At 35.1% G+C, this 16,838-nt stretch overlaps 1 protein-coding gene across 4 annotated transcripts in view; it reads left to right on the plus strand.

Moving 5' to 3' along the window:
• The window catches only part of GABBR2 (gamma-aminobutyric acid type B receptor subunit 2), a 451,884-nt gene that overhangs the window by 211,236 nt on the left and 223,810 nt on the right, over nt 1-16,838 (plus strand). For all 4 annotated transcript variants that reach the window (XM_072924427.1, XM_072924428.1, XM_072924429.1 and 1 more), the window contains exons 5-8: nt 1,128-1,229; nt 6,360-6,425; nt 11,712-11,903; nt 13,037-13,273. In XM_072924427.1, coding sequence (XP_072780528.1) covers nt 1,128-1,229; nt 6,360-6,425; nt 11,712-11,903; nt 13,037-13,273 — 597 coding nt within the window. The remainder of the gene's footprint in view (nt 1-1,127; nt 1,230-6,359; nt 6,426-11,711; nt 11,904-13,036; nt 13,274-16,838) is intronic.

The raw sequence follows: 16,838 nt of genomic DNA on the forward strand, positions 1-16,838 counted from the left end.
GACTAAAGGGGATAAGATAACATAAAGGCCATGAAAGAAGTAATTAAGGCAGCTGGTGTAGTGACGATTGTCTGGAAATGGCCCATACAGAGGGTCATCAGAAAGTATCTGCATATGATAGACAGGCTTCTAAATTCTCCTGTTTAATATCACGTATCTTCCATCCTCTGTTTTCTGTGTTTGCATGTTACCTGTTTTACACTGATTTGCTTTTCCTGTTTCTGTTATTACAAATAAATTAAATAGACAATCACTGCAATTGATGCGATCATAATTCTATTAACTTAAAATTGGTGTGCCACTCTGTTCATTTCAGTCTGTGATCATGTTGCAGACTAAAATTATTTTTGCTTATCTGTTAGGAATAGTAAAGTGAAACTGCTTTTGCAGTCATGTGGCTGGAGGAAAACCAGCAGCAATTAAGACAGAAAACCTTGAAGCAGTTCTATGGGGAAAAACCCTAAATTAGAAAGCCAGATTGCTCTGTATGTTGTCTGGCTTCTTTGTGCTATTAGGTAGCTCAAAGAGGACAGTCTAGCCACTATTAAAGAGGTGAAAAAATCTGCTAGTACCTGGTTGCTTGTGCCACCTTCAAACCAACTATACCTCTTGCTGCCCCATGGTGTGATGAGGGGTAGACCACTGAAGAGTTCATTAGGCTTTATCAGCCCCTAAGTGATGTAAGCTAAGCTCTGCTGATTCATGCTAGGACCAGTTGAAATAAATACATGAGAATGTATAAGAGCTCCCTCGACGAGTCTTTTCCCTTTATACTGTCTCATACATCACTTTGGCTACCACAAAATTTTTGGTCCTAACAGCCCTGGAAACACAGAAGAATTGTCCGCCCCATGACACAAAGTGGGAGCCCAGATTCTGGGGCTGTATGTGAACATTTTTTTGCCACTCACAGTAAAATCCTTTACATGGTACAGTCATTGATAGCAGAATGTGGTCGTAGGGGAATAGCACCTTGATCACATGTTAGGCAAAATGGAAAAATCTATGTAGGTGCATATATCATCGCCAAGATCATTGTTTGTCATTACAGATATAAATTCAGTCCATCTGCTTCCTTCTCACTGGCTCTCGGTTCACTAGTTTGCCTTTTTTTCAACTTGTGACAGGTGAGGAATAATTTGACTGACGTCCTTGATGGCAAAGACATCGAGATTTCAGATACTGAGAGTTTTTCTGATGATCCCTGCACAAGTGTAAAGAAGCTTAAGGTATGTGTTGCCGTGTTGCTGTTTGATGAAAAAGAGAAAGTGGTGATATTTTTTTTCTATGAAGAGGAGTAAGGAAATTACCTCTGTGTTAGAATGGTGTATTACTACATTCCATTGCATACTAATATAAAAAAATGGCATTTTGAGGGCCTAGTCCTTCTTAAGTTAATGAAGGTCTATGTGTATAGTAAATATTATTAGTAGTTCCTGATAGTGATACAAAAAAAAGGAAATTGATGCTGGCTTAATGTTTGCAGTTAAAGCCCCAGTCATAGTGATATACATGTGAAAACTCTTCAGGTTTGGAATGAGAACCCTTGTAATGTAGATTATCATGTAGAAAGAATATTGAGCCTCTTTCCATTAGCTTCATTACACATTGTAAATTGGATTCTTTGCTAACATCATCTGCATGATTTCAAATGAATCATAAGGAAAAAAACAAGAAAAAAAAATTGGTAGCAGAATATTTTCCCATCCTTCTCTTATTATAATGATTTATTAGACTTCTGGCATTTCATAAAATTAAAGCTATATTTTAACATTACCATGCAGCACAACCAGCAATAAACTAGACACAGGAGAGATGAATCTTAAACTGCACAGGAACATGAAAAAATTGATTGAACAGCAGGAGAAAGAACTTTTAAATTATGAAGATCAAATTGTTTCTGGCATCAAGTTTATATGACACACAATCAAAGCCACAATCCTGCAAATGCTTAAATATATGTAAAACATATATTTAAAAATATATTAAAAAAATGAAAGCAAGAATATTGACCTGTGTAAGACTAGACCACTACTGAAGCTGGAAAGGTTCTAGAGCATGGCAAATTAGGTGTGTTTTTTTTATTTCCCCAATCTAGAGACGTAAGTATGATTGTTTAAAGTGTTAACAGGTAAAGTTTCTGTTTGTGGAAAGCCAGTTGTGTCTGTGCAGTCTATGCCAGTTTGCATTTGCTGTCTAAAAACCTATCTGGGTTGAAGATACTCCAGTAGGTGTTACAGTAAAGCTAATATTTTTTACTCAGAATGGCATAATAACAAGAAAAAATGCATATTAAGTGTGGATCTTTAGGCTGGAAGTCAGGAGAAGCAATGGGGTACTAGCTGTCCTCTGCATCAACAACACATTGGGTTGTTGTGCAGGGAATACCAGATAACTAAACTATCAGTATATCTGTTATCTCTTTATTTCTTCTTCAAAACAAATTAGTAAAATAATAAATAAGCAATTATCCAGAAAATTGCTTGTTCTTGACAGAAGTATAAGGTTAGTTGTCATTAGGTACATGTTTGACACAGAATTTAGCTAAACAATTTTAATAATATTCATTCCTTTCTTCAACATATCAACCTCATCTCTAAGGTAAACTGGTATCTGCTTACCTGAAATACCTTTTATTCTCACAAACACAATTAAATTAATGAAAGTAGGTATTATGGAATGGAAAATAGCAAAAACTGGTATGATCTGCAGAAATATACCTTTATATTTTATATTTCTCTCAGTAACACCTTAGTTTCTACCACATTGACTGCACAGTTAAAAAGTAAATTTAAGCATAAGCATATCATTAAAACTCACTTTTGTGTTCAGAGAAAGGGATGGATTTGTACATCCCTGTAAATGCTTGAAAATTCTAAGCATGTGCAGACAAATTGTAAGAGCAATAACACCTCTGCTTCCAACTTTTACGTGTCTTGCATGTAGGACAAAAGACTTACTATCATGTTATGATGGTGGGAGTTGATGTCTTCTAGTTCACCTTCACCATCAGTGATTCCTTAGCTGAGGTCAGAGGCTTATCTATAGTTCTTCAAGAGGACATCCAAGCATTTAGAAGGAAGAACGTGTGGCTACCTCTTTTGTCAAAGTTACCCAGGTTTTTGTAGATTTATTGATAACCTCTTGACTGTCAGATATGTGGTAGAGAATAAGACAGAGTATCTGAGCTATTCAATTTAGGTATCTCATAAAGAGCCTGCCAAGATGTTGACTTTTCCTGGCAGATGAGATATTGTAGCAATCTTTCTCTGAAAAGCTATATAATACAACATTGTGGTGTTATTCATTAGAAATGAGACAGATTAAAATCTGATCAAAGAAGGGAAGCTCTGAAGGCTGAAAAAAAAATAGCTGCCTATTTCAGCATAATGTGCATCACTCAAAAACTCTGAAAAGGCTAAAGAGTGTCTCGTGTCTGAGGCTGTTAGAAATGGCAGTGAAGGAGACAAATTCTTCTTCATCTCTCATCAGAGCATCTTAGATGTGTTGATCCTCACACTCTTCAGGGTTTATATTACTCAGCTCCTGGTGCTAACAAAGACATTTTAATATTTAGTAGCCAAATAATATCCTTACCTATGTGAAAGAAAGAAGTGAGAAAAAGAATCATTATTTTTTGAGGCTGTGCTATAGTCTTAATTTATAAAGTATGTTTTTATGCAGGGTTTGCCACAGCTCTGGGTAAATGAAATATAACTGTTCTTCATTTTCTTGTTTGAACTTCAGTCCATATGGGAACATATGTATTTCTTACTGAGGGGCAAAGCTTAAATGCTGATATTGCTACTGTAATCTCTGGGAAGAGTAAATATGACAGCTCACCATCTGGCAAACAGTCTAAACATTGGTCTTTTTATGTAAGTGCAGTTTTGGGAGTTGCCTTCCCCCTGGGATGTTTTTAATCATCTTGTAGATCACCTGCCTAGTTCCACGAATTAAAACCTTCTCTGTCAAATATGTTTTACCTCCATGCAAGCAATTTACAGCTCTCTGAAAAAGAGACCTGACACTTGCTGGGATCCAGTGGGTGATTTCTTTGCTCCTATGAGGAAGTTCCCCTGTGATACCTTGCATCATTCTGCAAGGGTTTGAGTAAAGGAATAGTATATCCTTGCAAGGAAATCCTGCTTGTTTGTAGCCAGTTAACAGTATGAATGAAGGATTAAAAAATGTTATGCCCAGCAAGTATCTGATGTATCTCTTTGCATGAGTCTGTATTGTGGCCTTTGACCCACGAGCACTGACATGAACCCAGCTCTGATACACTTCAGTGCAGACTTCATTATCCATGCAGATAAAACCTCTGCAAGGGACTTGAGCTATGTGCAGTTGCATGAATTTGAAGCTTCAGTGTCTCTTATGTGAGATGGAGCCAGCAGACCCAAGCCTGGCATCCAATGGATCTAGGCTTATTTGCAATCTTGAATGCAATTATTCAAGAACAAATCTGGGGAAAATGTGGAAGGGAATGCAAAAAGTGGAGTTCCGGAGGAAGAGGCTGGCTAAGGAGCGTGTCGTTGCACAGAGGAAGACTGCTATGAATGAGAGAGGAAGAGCTGTTGTACAGACTTTCCTAAATTAGCTCCTAAATTACACATGTTCTGACACACAATTCCTTGGTTACATGATTGCATACTAAATTATGTGATAATCAGGTGGAAGCAATGTCTTAAGGCGTGAAATCACACACCACAGGCACCATGACTTCAGTCTGAATGTTGTCACGCAGCCAGTGTCAGCATTGTTGCGTGTGCACTCTGGGATTATTATTTATGAAGCTACATAGTTTATATATTTTGTTTGTTTGTTTACTCTTTAAATTTGTTCACATCATGTTATAAAATGGAAAGGAATTTCTTCAATTTTAAGTTTAATTTTTAGGTGCTGTGCCATTTATTTTTTAATCAAACTCTGCTACTCTTTTTTTCAAATATTAAGTCTGCATTTTTATATTCAGAGCCGTCAAGTGACTCAGAGCTGAGGTTCCAAGAATAACCAAATTATTTTTAAAATATGAAAAAAAGAAATAGTAGATGAGGTATGGGGTTTTGTGCATAATTCCTAAATCTATTTATTATTCTTACAAAAATTGTAATACTATTGGTGTAATTTGTGTAATTTGTTTGTTTAGTTTCATGTAACCTTGTTAGACTTGTTTATAAATAATATAATCCACTTGAAAAATATTTACATTATTTTATCAGTCTGTGGCTAAATATAAAAATTAATTGAAGCAGGCTTACTGAAAATGCAAAGGTTCAGAATGAGCAAAGCACATTACATTATTTCTGATTTAAACAATGCTAAGAGTGATACTGTTTTAATGTATTTAGTTACCGAGGCATTCTAAAATCTTACTGCATTGTCCATCATAATTTTTTTCTGCTGGACAAGTAATAAACAGTGAAATGTTCTGAGCTAAAAATCTTTGACAAATTGATTTAATTAAAATTTAAATGGTTTTTCCACTGAAAATCATACCAAAACATATGTTTGTTTTTTCCTTAGAGAGGGAAAGAGCTATTAGTGATTCTAAACAGGTCTATATGAAAGAAATGAAAAATTTTATTTGCTCAAGCTTTTGCAGAGAACTCTGCCTTTTTTGTGTGAAAGAAAAGGTAATATGAAGCCATAAAAGTGTGTTTTATGGATATTAGAAGTAATTTTTCATGTTAGGAAGAGGTTAGTCCTGTTCCAGGAGAAATATTTTCCTGCATATGCTCCTGAATTTAGGAAGACTCTCTTACTATGTTTCTAAGTATGATAGTAAAATTGTCTTTGGACTTCAGTCATAGGTTTTTAAACTGTGATGATTTTTTTTAATGTGTGGAGGTGGGAGGGAGTAGAGAAGGAATTGACAATCTGTTATAGTGACTATAGAGAAGATGCTATATGAGTAAAACCTGTAAAAATTACTAAAGCAGGCCTAAAAGCAAGGCATTTGATTTCACAAATATAATTTCTTAATTTTAACAGTTTTATTTCATGCAGACAGTGATAAGTTTATGTCTTCAACTAGTTCTAATATGCAAAATTGTAGTAGAAATATTGCAAGGAAGCAAAAGAATATTTGATATTTTAGTGTTTTGAAATACTGATATTTGTAGTATCAGTTTTACTCTCATTACTACTATAGATTAATAGTTTTCTATACCTCTTTTTTTTTTTTCTTTTGTTGTTCTTCAAATTCTTGAACTTATAGGTGATGAAATAGCTCTGTATTAATTCTGTCTGCAGCTGTAATCTGTCTTAACTCCCTGCATGATCTGAATGGCCAATTAGTGTTATCTGGAAGATGTGACTGTGTTTAACTGCCTCGTATTTTATTCAATCTGCAGGTTAATGATGTCCGGATAATCCTTGGCCAGTTTAATGAGGAAATGGCTGTGAAAGTTTTCTGCTGTGTAAGTAAATACATTTAACCTCATATCAGAATAAAAACTGTGCTGCATTTTATAAAAAAGTAACTTCGGCATAAACATTTCTTCATGGAGTTCAGCTCTGTGAAGGTTTGTATCCTAAAAAGGTGTTACACATGTGTAGTTCCATTTCTCTTTCAATAAAATACTTTGTCTTCAGTGGAATTTAGGTATAGACTGCATTACTTTCCTGTAGTGGAATTAAATGCTAAATCAAACTTGAGCATTGCTCTTCACATCAGATCCAGGGAAACATTTGCATATAGGGCAGCAGATAGAGAGAGAACGGCAAGATTTCAGTCTTGTCCAAGAGCTGTGTTCTGGTGATAATGTCTGCGTGTATGGGCTTTGCATGTTTTGCTTTTAAAGAATACTAAATTCAAGCCAGTTCCTGTACATCCTGACTCAGCAACACTAATAATTTCTGCTGCCAAAAATGTTGCTAATTGTACAGTCGTCATTCCCATCTGAGTGCTGTAAATTTTACATGTATTACATGAAAGCAAATATTAATTAATAAAAAGGAAAATTTTTAACCATAACAATAAGACTAGCAAACATAAAATTCCCTGTCCTCACCATTTGTTTAAGTGAATGTGCTTCAAATTTCTCCACCATCATTGCCCTTAAAAGTAGCAGGATTAAAATGTATACTTGTACCAGCCTTAAAAAAATCCAAAAGAGAAAGATTTTAGTGTCCTAAGTATTGAGTTTCTTAGTCTAAATAGTTAGATTAATCCAAGAACACTGTAAATATAAAGAAAAAGCAATAATGAGAGCATATAAGGGTGTTTTTAAGTGTTCACTTAGTGAGAAAGTTACCTATCCTTGGAAAAAAAGGAAAGGCAAAAGTTCAAAATCTGAGTGCTACATGTGTCCCAGATACATTTTGGCTCTTACTCAGCAGCTGTCCCGTTTGGTGGCAAAATTTGGAAAGGAGATTGTAGAGTATATTTGGAAGGAACAAAATCTGTTTTCATCCAAAAGGAAATGGATAGCATTATTTTATTTTGCATTCTTCTCATCTCTTATAGGTTTTTGTATAAAGATCTTTTTGTACTGCCATTTAAATTGGATTGACAGAGATAATCTCCTGTTTTTTTCATTCCTGGAAGAAAGAATGGTACTTCTGTAGCCCAGATCTATCTCAGATCTCTTGGGATTGGGCTGCATTTCCCCATCAGAGGGGTCCTGGTCAGAATTATCTTCTAATCCAATATTAGCAAGAGATTGGCTTCATTTCTAGTTTCCCTCAATTTATTGTTGCATTTCTCTGGAATTCTCTTCCAAATCCATGTTCATATAAGGCCACTGAAGAAATCTTAGAATTCCTTAGAGGGGCAGGCTGTCCTTTATTCTGCATCACTGCCAAATGAAAGGTTCCAGGAAGAGGATGTCTCTGTCACACGAGCGCCGGCTGCAGGTTTCTGTGGCTACGGTTTGGTGTGAGTGTGGGAAATGTGTGTAACTCTCAGTGGTTTAAAGCATAGTGGCTGCTTCTAAAGTACATTAGTGTCAAAAATAATAAGGTGGATTTTTCTGGAGCCTGGAGAAATCTGAAAGATCATGTATTTAGGCTTGTTTAAATGTATTTATTTGAGAGTTTCAGTAGGAGACTGAATGCAGGAGAGAGCAATTCAAAGTAGGTCATTTATATATTAATGCGCTACAATATGTCAGAAAACTTGTTATTATTCATAAAATATATTGTTGACTCATGCAATCCTATAGATATATGTCTAAGAGCACAATAATTCAGATATGTCAAGTTTTTTAACTCCTCTTTTCCAGTCATATCTTCAGACGTGTTTCACTTGTGATTCCTTGTTATATTCTGTAAGGTTACTGATGTCAGTCAGAAAAAGGCTTTGAGTTTGTTAAAGGGAGGTGCTTTCTCACTAATGCAAGATTTTTAATTTTTTTTTTTCTGATTATAGGTATATCCTAAATACTATTTGGTAATGACTTATGTAGGTTGTCAAACCTTTAAATTCTGCCTCACTTTTCTGGCTGTATTCAACAGTCATATTCTGTAAGGTTTCCTTAGGACATTCATAGGAGTTTATAAAAGATTGTAGAATCAATTAGGTTGTAAAAGACCTTTAAGATTATCAAGTCCAGCCATTACTCCAGCACTGCCAAGTCCACCCTAAGTAATGTCCCCAAGTGCCTCATCTACACATCTTTTGAATGTCTCCTATGATGGTGACTCAACCTCTTCCCTGGTCCCTAATAATCATTTCAGTGAAGAAGTCTTTCTTAATATCCAATCTAAACCACCTCTATTGCCACTTCAGATTATTTCCTCTTTTCCTATTCCTTGTTATTGGGAAGAAGAGACCAACACTTACACCCACACAAAAAAATTGGGCTAAAAGATAGTATAACTCAGTAGCAAAATTTAAAAACAGGACAGGACTGGTTCAAGTAAAAGTGAATATTGGCAGGTATTTGCTACAAGGATTTAAATAAGCTTTGCTGTTCATTTATCACCAGTGTCAAAAACAGTGAGCAATTTTAGTTCTTTGGGAAATCTTAGCTTTATAATTAATTTTCACCTCAGTGGGATGAATGTGATATTTTCTTGTGATAAAAATTAGGCCCTTTTGGTCAAAACTTAATAATTCAACCGTCAATAAATTGCCAATAATTGTTTGCTACATGAGAAACATCCATTACATTAACCTCTTTGTTGTAAATAAGCATTTATTTATGGATTCAAACAAGAAGGAAATGCTTTTAAAGAAAGAAATAAGAATTCAGTTTCACAAGGGCAAAAATTGTCCATGACAGTTTCCTGGCTGCTTGACAGAAACTCGGGGCTTTGCATTCTACATAGGGTATGGGAAAAAGGTTAAGGAAAATGTATGACTACTTTTTGCTGTTCTGGTGGTACAAAGTATGTGCAAATCTTCTTCAGTTTGCTCTTGTTTGCCAAAAAACCTTTCCCTTAGAAGCTGAAAGCTGTACTCAAACACTCAAACACTCAAACACTTCAAGAAAGATCCATGTGTTTCAAGTACTTGTATCTTTTAAGCATCAAAATAATCTCAATTTAGCAGAATCAACAGGGAAAAAATGGTGGCAAAAAAGCATCATTTTGCAATAAGTCTTCTGGGACCCAAACACTGAAATATCTGAATACTGTCAGCTGTGCTGTCACTAGAAAAATGACTGCATGGTCATAGTGCTCAGCCTCAGAGGATCTGATTTTCTTCCTATTTTTGCCTTCCCCAGGCTACCCTTCAAGCCCTGTCATTCCACTATATCTCAAAGGAAGAGCTGACAGCTCTTAAAGTGTTTGTTTTGTGTATTGTTAAACCAGATTGGTGTAAAAATGTGAAAGTGTAACCCAGTCTTTCAGGCAACCATGTTGGGAATGATCACTTGTTTCCAAGATGAAATTTCTAGCTATTTTGAAACTTTCAATTTTCAGCCTATTTTCCAGGGCATTCACAGATTATGCAGGAAACAGTACAAGTGCTTATGCAAACAGAAAATTTCCAGCAGCTCTAATTTCAGAATAGTTCACAGCCAATTCTTTCTGGCAACACACAATTTGATACTTTATAGAGCAGGGGAAGCTGCACAAGATTGTCCTTCTCTGAAAGCACTATTCTGTATCAGTTTGTGTCCTCATGATTTGAAAACTGTCAGATAAAAAAACACTGAGTGACTGAAAGGTCTGGAATGACCTAACTGTATAATGCAAACTCATTTAGAAGGGAGTACTGCAGGATGGAATTGCTATTTTCCTCGCAGGTGGCCCTGGAATGCAGTGTCTCCATAGCTGGGCAGGAGTGCAGGTGGGTAGGAGGACAGAAACAGATATATTCCTGGAAGGGCAGAATTAACAAGCAAGAGAAAGACAAACTGTTTATGTGAATTGTGGCATAAGTAATACATGAGATGCAAGACACCAGGTTGCAGACAGGACTTTTAAGCAGCATTGCATACAAAGGCATGAAATTTGATTTTGTCTGAACAAAAGCTTCTGCAACCAGGGGCCAAATAAGTCTGCCTTCTGCACAATACTGTTATGAACTGAACTGGCACCCTTATAATAGACTTCACAGATTAAAAGCCATTTTTAATTTGGGTATTAACATATTTAGGAGGTTGTCCTATTTTGTATATCTGATAGGCTTTTTGTATGATCTTTGGGATACTTTTCAAAACAGTTATTTCAGAATGACTAATATGTCCTGTTTGCATTCTTATAATTTCCTCCTTCCATAATATTTTTTTGTGAAAATGTAGCAGTTTTCCTGTTAAGAGCTCTAAGCTTGCACTATGTATTTCTATAAATTAATATTTTTATCTTAGGCCTTCTATCTCAAATATTGCTTATATTAGGAGCCAAATAAGCATGAAACCTCCTGTTTTGAAATGGAGCCTGACTGAAATGTCAAAAGAAAAATATCTAGTTGCAAGACAATAAGAGAAACATCTGAGATAAAATTTGCTAATTTTATACTAGAACACTCTTCCCAATCAAAGAGAATATTTGAGAATAGATCAGCTTTTAGGTTCAACAGCATATGTGCCTAAGAAACTATTTCTGTTTCCTGTTGTATATGTCTGCTAAGTATTGAAAGGAGATAACTATGAAAGGAGATAACTATAATCTCAGTATCTTGGATTACAGTGGGCTGTATTCAGTATTCCAACAATATAGAATTTCATATGAAGAAAATTCTTGCTGAGAAAAAAAAATCATTAAGATTTTGCTTTAGCAATTCACTATTCACTCATGCTCCTCAGAAGTAACTACTAATTTAATGTTACTGTGGTCTGTTTTTTAGCCACGTGTGATTCAATGGTGCCTATGATCCAAGTTTTCTTGTTGACCCAGTCCTTAAGTTGATTTAAGGGTGAAAATTACTTAGTTTAAATGTGGTAGCATGGTGGTTCTATCACTCATGTAATAGTTGTGTTATAAAGAACTTTCTGTGGAAAGCTGTGCCTTCCGTTTGTGTTCCTCTTTAACTCCCTCAGTTCTAGAACACAGTTTCATTTTTCTATTTTTTAGTAAATGATCCACTGAAGAAAAAGAGGGTTTAGTAAATTCTCATTTCCCAAATTCTAAATCAGGAGTCTTCAAAAAAAGTCTTCATTATTACCAAGTAATTATTCTAAACTGTTTAAAATACTTGTGTACCCCAATTACACCATCATTTCAGTAAAAATGAAAAAAGTTAACCAAAAGCAATTGGTTTTATGTTCAATACCTCTATTACAATGTCTATTTTCTGTTTTTCTTATTTGCAGGCTTATGATGAAGAAATGTATGGCAGTAAATATCAGTGGATTATTCCAGGGTGGTATGAAAATCTTTGGTGGGAAGCTTGGATTAATTCCTCACAGTGTCTCAGCAAAAATCTTCTTACAGCCATGGAAGGTTATATTGGAGTGGATTTTGAGCCTCTCAGCTCAAAAACAAATAAGACTATATCAGGAAGGGTTCGTATTTTTCTTCCATCTATTTTATGATACCATTAGTTCTCTCACTGCTGGGCTGGCACAGTAAAACACCAAGGAGGGAGGTGAAGCTAAAGGGCTCTTCTACCAAGCGACCTGGGCAGCCATCACAGTTAGTTTCACTACTTTCCACTAGTTTGTAATTTTAAAATATTTAAAAATCAAATCTAATTTTCTACAGAGTAAGAAAGCAGTGAAGTCCCTTGCTTCAAGTCTTTCCTCTTCCCCCAGTATGAACATTCTAGTTAAATGTACATTAAAGTTTGAATTACAGTCTTTAGTATCTTGTGCTGTGTCACTTCAAGTTAAATAGTTGAGCACAGAAACAGAAAACCCTTATATTTAAACCTACTCTGCAAATGGCCAATTTGAATGGTGATTTGTGTCTCTCAGAACTAGGGAGCAGGAGGTGAGGTTAGTTTTAAATATAAATATATGTGGTGTTTCCATAAAACACATAAAATTTTATCACAGAACAAATTCATACAAACTCTGACCAATGAATAAACATGCCTGATTTTGCTGCTTTTCATCTTTTTTTTTCCATCTGCCTTTCATGTCTTGCTGAGTGAGCATGAAAGGCAACTTTACTGAAGGGTAGCTCATCATATTACAGCACACCATCCAGAACATAGTGAACTTGTAAAATATAGACAAATTTCCACTCAAAATTTCGTATTGAGCAAATAGTTGCTCAAGTAAAGGTTATTTGATTTGTGTTATCCTGTAAAGTGTAATCAGACCACTGATTTGCAGGGATAGAGACTTATTCCCTGTTCTAGTACTATGGCTCACCAGCGTACAGTTTTGGTTGAATTGGAGCCTTTTGTACAAAAATAAAATAAAGCAAGTTGTCATTTATACAGTGAGGCAGTACAACTGCTTTCAGTCTCTCTGTCTCCTAGTTCTGCTTCCCAATTTCACCACCACTTTTTAAATCAAACTATACATGTTTCTTAAATTTTATTTTCTTTCATAATTTTTATTTTGGAGGCTTTTTCTGTATTAGTTATGCACATCTCTAAATTGGAGGATGCAGTTTCGGGTGTTGGTTTAGATTCAACTCTGTAAAATATTAAGTACTGAGGTAAAACTGAATTTTATCTCCTCTGCAGACTCCACAGCAGTATGAAAAGGAATACAATGCTAGACGTGGTGATGGGCAATCCAGCAAATTTCATGGTTACGCTTATGATGGAATATGGGTGATTGCCAATTCCCTACAGCGGGCAATGAGGTACCTGAATTCCACCAACGAGCACCAAAAAATTGAAGATTTTAACTACTCAAATCAAAAACTTGGCAACATTTTTCTGAGTGCAATGAATGAAACCAGGTTCTTCGGAGTAACGGTAAGTCCACATCAGATAATTGTGGGATGCAGGAGGCTTGTGATTTTGTGTCAGTAATTGAAACAAGTATTAAATATTAAGTACACTTGAAAAAGAAACAGAGTTGCTTCTACCTTCAGAGCTACCAGTTCCACTTTATATTAAAAATTCATGCCTTGACAGTCTTGCTCATTACCTATCTGCAGATGTCAAAGGATGACACTGAACAATTCTTGTTATCAGATTTTTAAGCATGAATGTCATCTGAATTAACAAATCAGAGTGGTCTCAAGGGAACCACAAGTTTTGCAAGCTGCAGTGACCTTTTAAGTGAAAGTTTTAGCAGTTAAAGAGTAACTGGAATGTGATCTGAAAATACAGATTTCTCTCCATCATTTAGGTTTGGTAATAGGCTATAGTACACTGTCTCTAACTCCAGTGCTGTACATCCTAGATATTCTTGCAACATGCTTCAGCTGTGATTTAAATTTTTTTATAATTTGTATTTTTTCCACAGTTGAGTACAAAGTGACTTACAGTGACTTACAAACTGCTCATATACAGTAGTAACTTAATTCTGATTTCAACTGTACAATTTCAAACCTTTAGTATTTTTTATTTTTTAGAATTTGCATTTCTTCTGCTTATTAGCAGAGTAAAACAGGTGATAGGAGTGTGGTCTTAAAACTTCTTAATTGCATCTGTGGCAACATCAGTTGGAAGTTAAGGATGCATATGTGTTCAGGAGTCTGCAGAGCTCACCAAGAGAGATGAGCAGACTCCATTTCAGGGAAAATGGTCTTTGGAGTTTCCAATAGCTGCAACAAGGAACGTACTGGAACATGCTTTTTTGAGCAATGTGCTTGGTCTGCAATATGGCTAGATAAGGAAAACTGTGTTTGAAGAAAAGCGTGTTTCAGTCATGTACAGAGGGCCATCTCCTTGCATCAAGAGTATGGAGAAGCTTGGAGGGAGCTGCTAAAATCCTGTCCCCGTGTTAGAACAAACTGTCTTGGATATCAATTAACATCTAAAGGTGTAGAGATGAAGTAGAGAACTAAGGTTGTCATACATGTCAGAAACGGGTTCAAGGAGGAAATGCCTGCACAAATACATCAACAAAGTGTAAAGGCTCAAACTTTTGGTGTCCTTGTTAATTGCACACAATTGAAACTAATTCAGTATTCCTAAGTAAAACCCAACCATATGGCAAGACAATACTAGTATCTGGTTGCTTGCACAATATGAATTTTACTTTCTTTTTGCACAAAATTAGACAGAAAATTTCAGCAAAAGAATTTGTTATTCCATTGTATCCACAGTAGGACTGGATCTTTGATGAAGCTTTCAGACAGTAGCAGTTATGAACCAGACTCTGCAGGGACTCAGTTATATTTGTCCTGCATTATTCCATGCATGATGTCTATCAATAGGTTTGAAATTGATTATTGCTGTGCAGTTCTTTTTTGGTTTGTTTTTTATTTTGTTATGTTTCTTCTTATCCTTTTTGCCTTCTGTTTAGTTTTGCAGCCAGTTATGGTGAAATTGATAGATTTCATTAGCGTTGCTTAATTACCCTTCACTGTTCCCTCTCCAACAACAAAAAGAAAAAAAAACCCAAAAAACCAAACCAAACCAAACCAACCCAACAAAATAAACCCCCAAAAAATCTAAGATTGAAAGAAAGCTCTTTTTTACTAGTTTCAGAGACACCGGCAAAATCTCACAAGCATCCCCTCTAGGGAGGAAATGAATCAAAGCTTCAACAGCCACATTCAGCTATGTTTACTTACTTTATAGTCTCAAGTATAATGGTTTTCAGAGAAATTACTGCATGATTATTCACTGTATTTAGTACCTGTCTGAGGCAGTTGGTAAAATAGTTCTCTTTATCATTGGTCAACCAAGTCATAATGACAATGCACAGCCCAAATCTGGTAATTGCAGGGATCACGCTTCCTGTACCTGTAATTCACATAAACATTTTATTGACAGAGATATGGAGAGAAGAAAGTCTATAGCAACTACACTTTCTCAGGGCATAATTACAACACACAATGCTCAAGCTTTTCCAGACAAGCATGGAGAAAATAGAATTTTAGAAGAGTATTAATTATTTTGCATTGTAGTGTTCAGGAAGTTGGAGCTGAAGAAGCAGATTGATTTTTACCAGACATACTTTTAAACTTTTTATTCTTCAGTCTAATAAATGCTGCCATTTGTGACCTAATTTAAAACTTTCACTGGAATAAGAGTTTTATGTCTTGGAGTGCTAAATCTAATTTAATTTTTTTCCAGAATATGTATTTTAAAATAAAGTTTTTTACAGTTTATTTAAAAAAACTTATTCTAAAAAGGAAAAGGACATTCCCTTATTCAAGATTATCTGTGCCAAATATAAACTGAGTTTTGGGGAAAAAAAGATTCAAAAGGGAGGACTAAATCTTATCAATATTCAAAGACTCATCCAATAATAAACTATGTTGTTATTTGTTAGATAAGAAAAGATAAACAAGAAGCTGTAGAAAAGAATCTAAAACTAGAAAATCTATTAAGTAGCTTTCTCTATGCTTTCTGTGAATATGATATCAGAAACACTGTCATGTCATAAATAATAAATCCCTTTACCCAGTTTTCATTTTCTTTGAAATTATTTATAGAAGACAACGCCATTGAGTGGGGAGGGGGTTGTGGAATTTTTTAAGCAATCTGGAAAAGACTTGGGATGAAGTGTGTTGGTTCCTAATTATATGGAATATAATTCTTTCAACTTTCTGTTCTTTTTTAATTTTTTAATTTTTAAAAAAATTTCAAGGAGACAGCATTTAGAAAAGAGATAAAGCTATTGCCCACAGACTTGACATGACAAATCCTATGCAGCAGAAACTCAGTAAAAAAATGTTATTTATTCTAATTCTGCTGTCAGAAATCTATTAGAAGGGAAATTATGGATATTCCTTAAATATTCCTGAGGGTTCTGCACTCTTTCTGGATTATTTTTCTTAGCAAATTGATTCTTTCTTTTATTTTGCCTTCATACTTATCAGACTTATAATCATGTTGATCACCATATACATTTCTTGTGCATTCTGAATACATAGCAGGAAAACATAAATTTGGCGTTTTATCAGAAAATAGTAATACAGCTATCTGCTACACTTTTACAAAGATAAACTGGATATGGCTTTACAGGCGGAAAAAGATTTTGTGATTAGAAATGCAAAATGAAAGATCTGCAGGGATCTTCCTATAGTTTAGTTAATCTGAATGTCCAAATTCTTGAAAACATTCAGATTCACTGGTGTTGGCCATTTTCCAATTGAGTAAGTGGTTAGAGTGGCCCCTCTTCAATAATCAGCATTCTGGACAGGAGTGCTTTTGATTTGGGATAGTTTGGCTTTCATGGTGTGCATTTTTTTATTTTCCTTCATTATCAGAGCACTTGATTGGTTATAAATGAGAAAGTTCTGAAATAAAAAAAAAAAAAGAATTTTGAACCTTTTTTTCCCATTTTTCCTAATCTAGATAGAGACATTTGTATAAACTGAATGCAACACTACTCTTGTGATTTATAAGGTGCCAGGTC

This window comes from Taeniopygia guttata, chromosome 2 (genome assembly GCF_048771995.1).
Source record: "Taeniopygia guttata chromosome 2, bTaeGut7.mat, whole genome shotgun sequence".
Lineage (NCBI taxonomy): Eukaryota > Metazoa > Chordata > Aves > Passeriformes > Estrildidae > Taeniopygia > Taeniopygia guttata.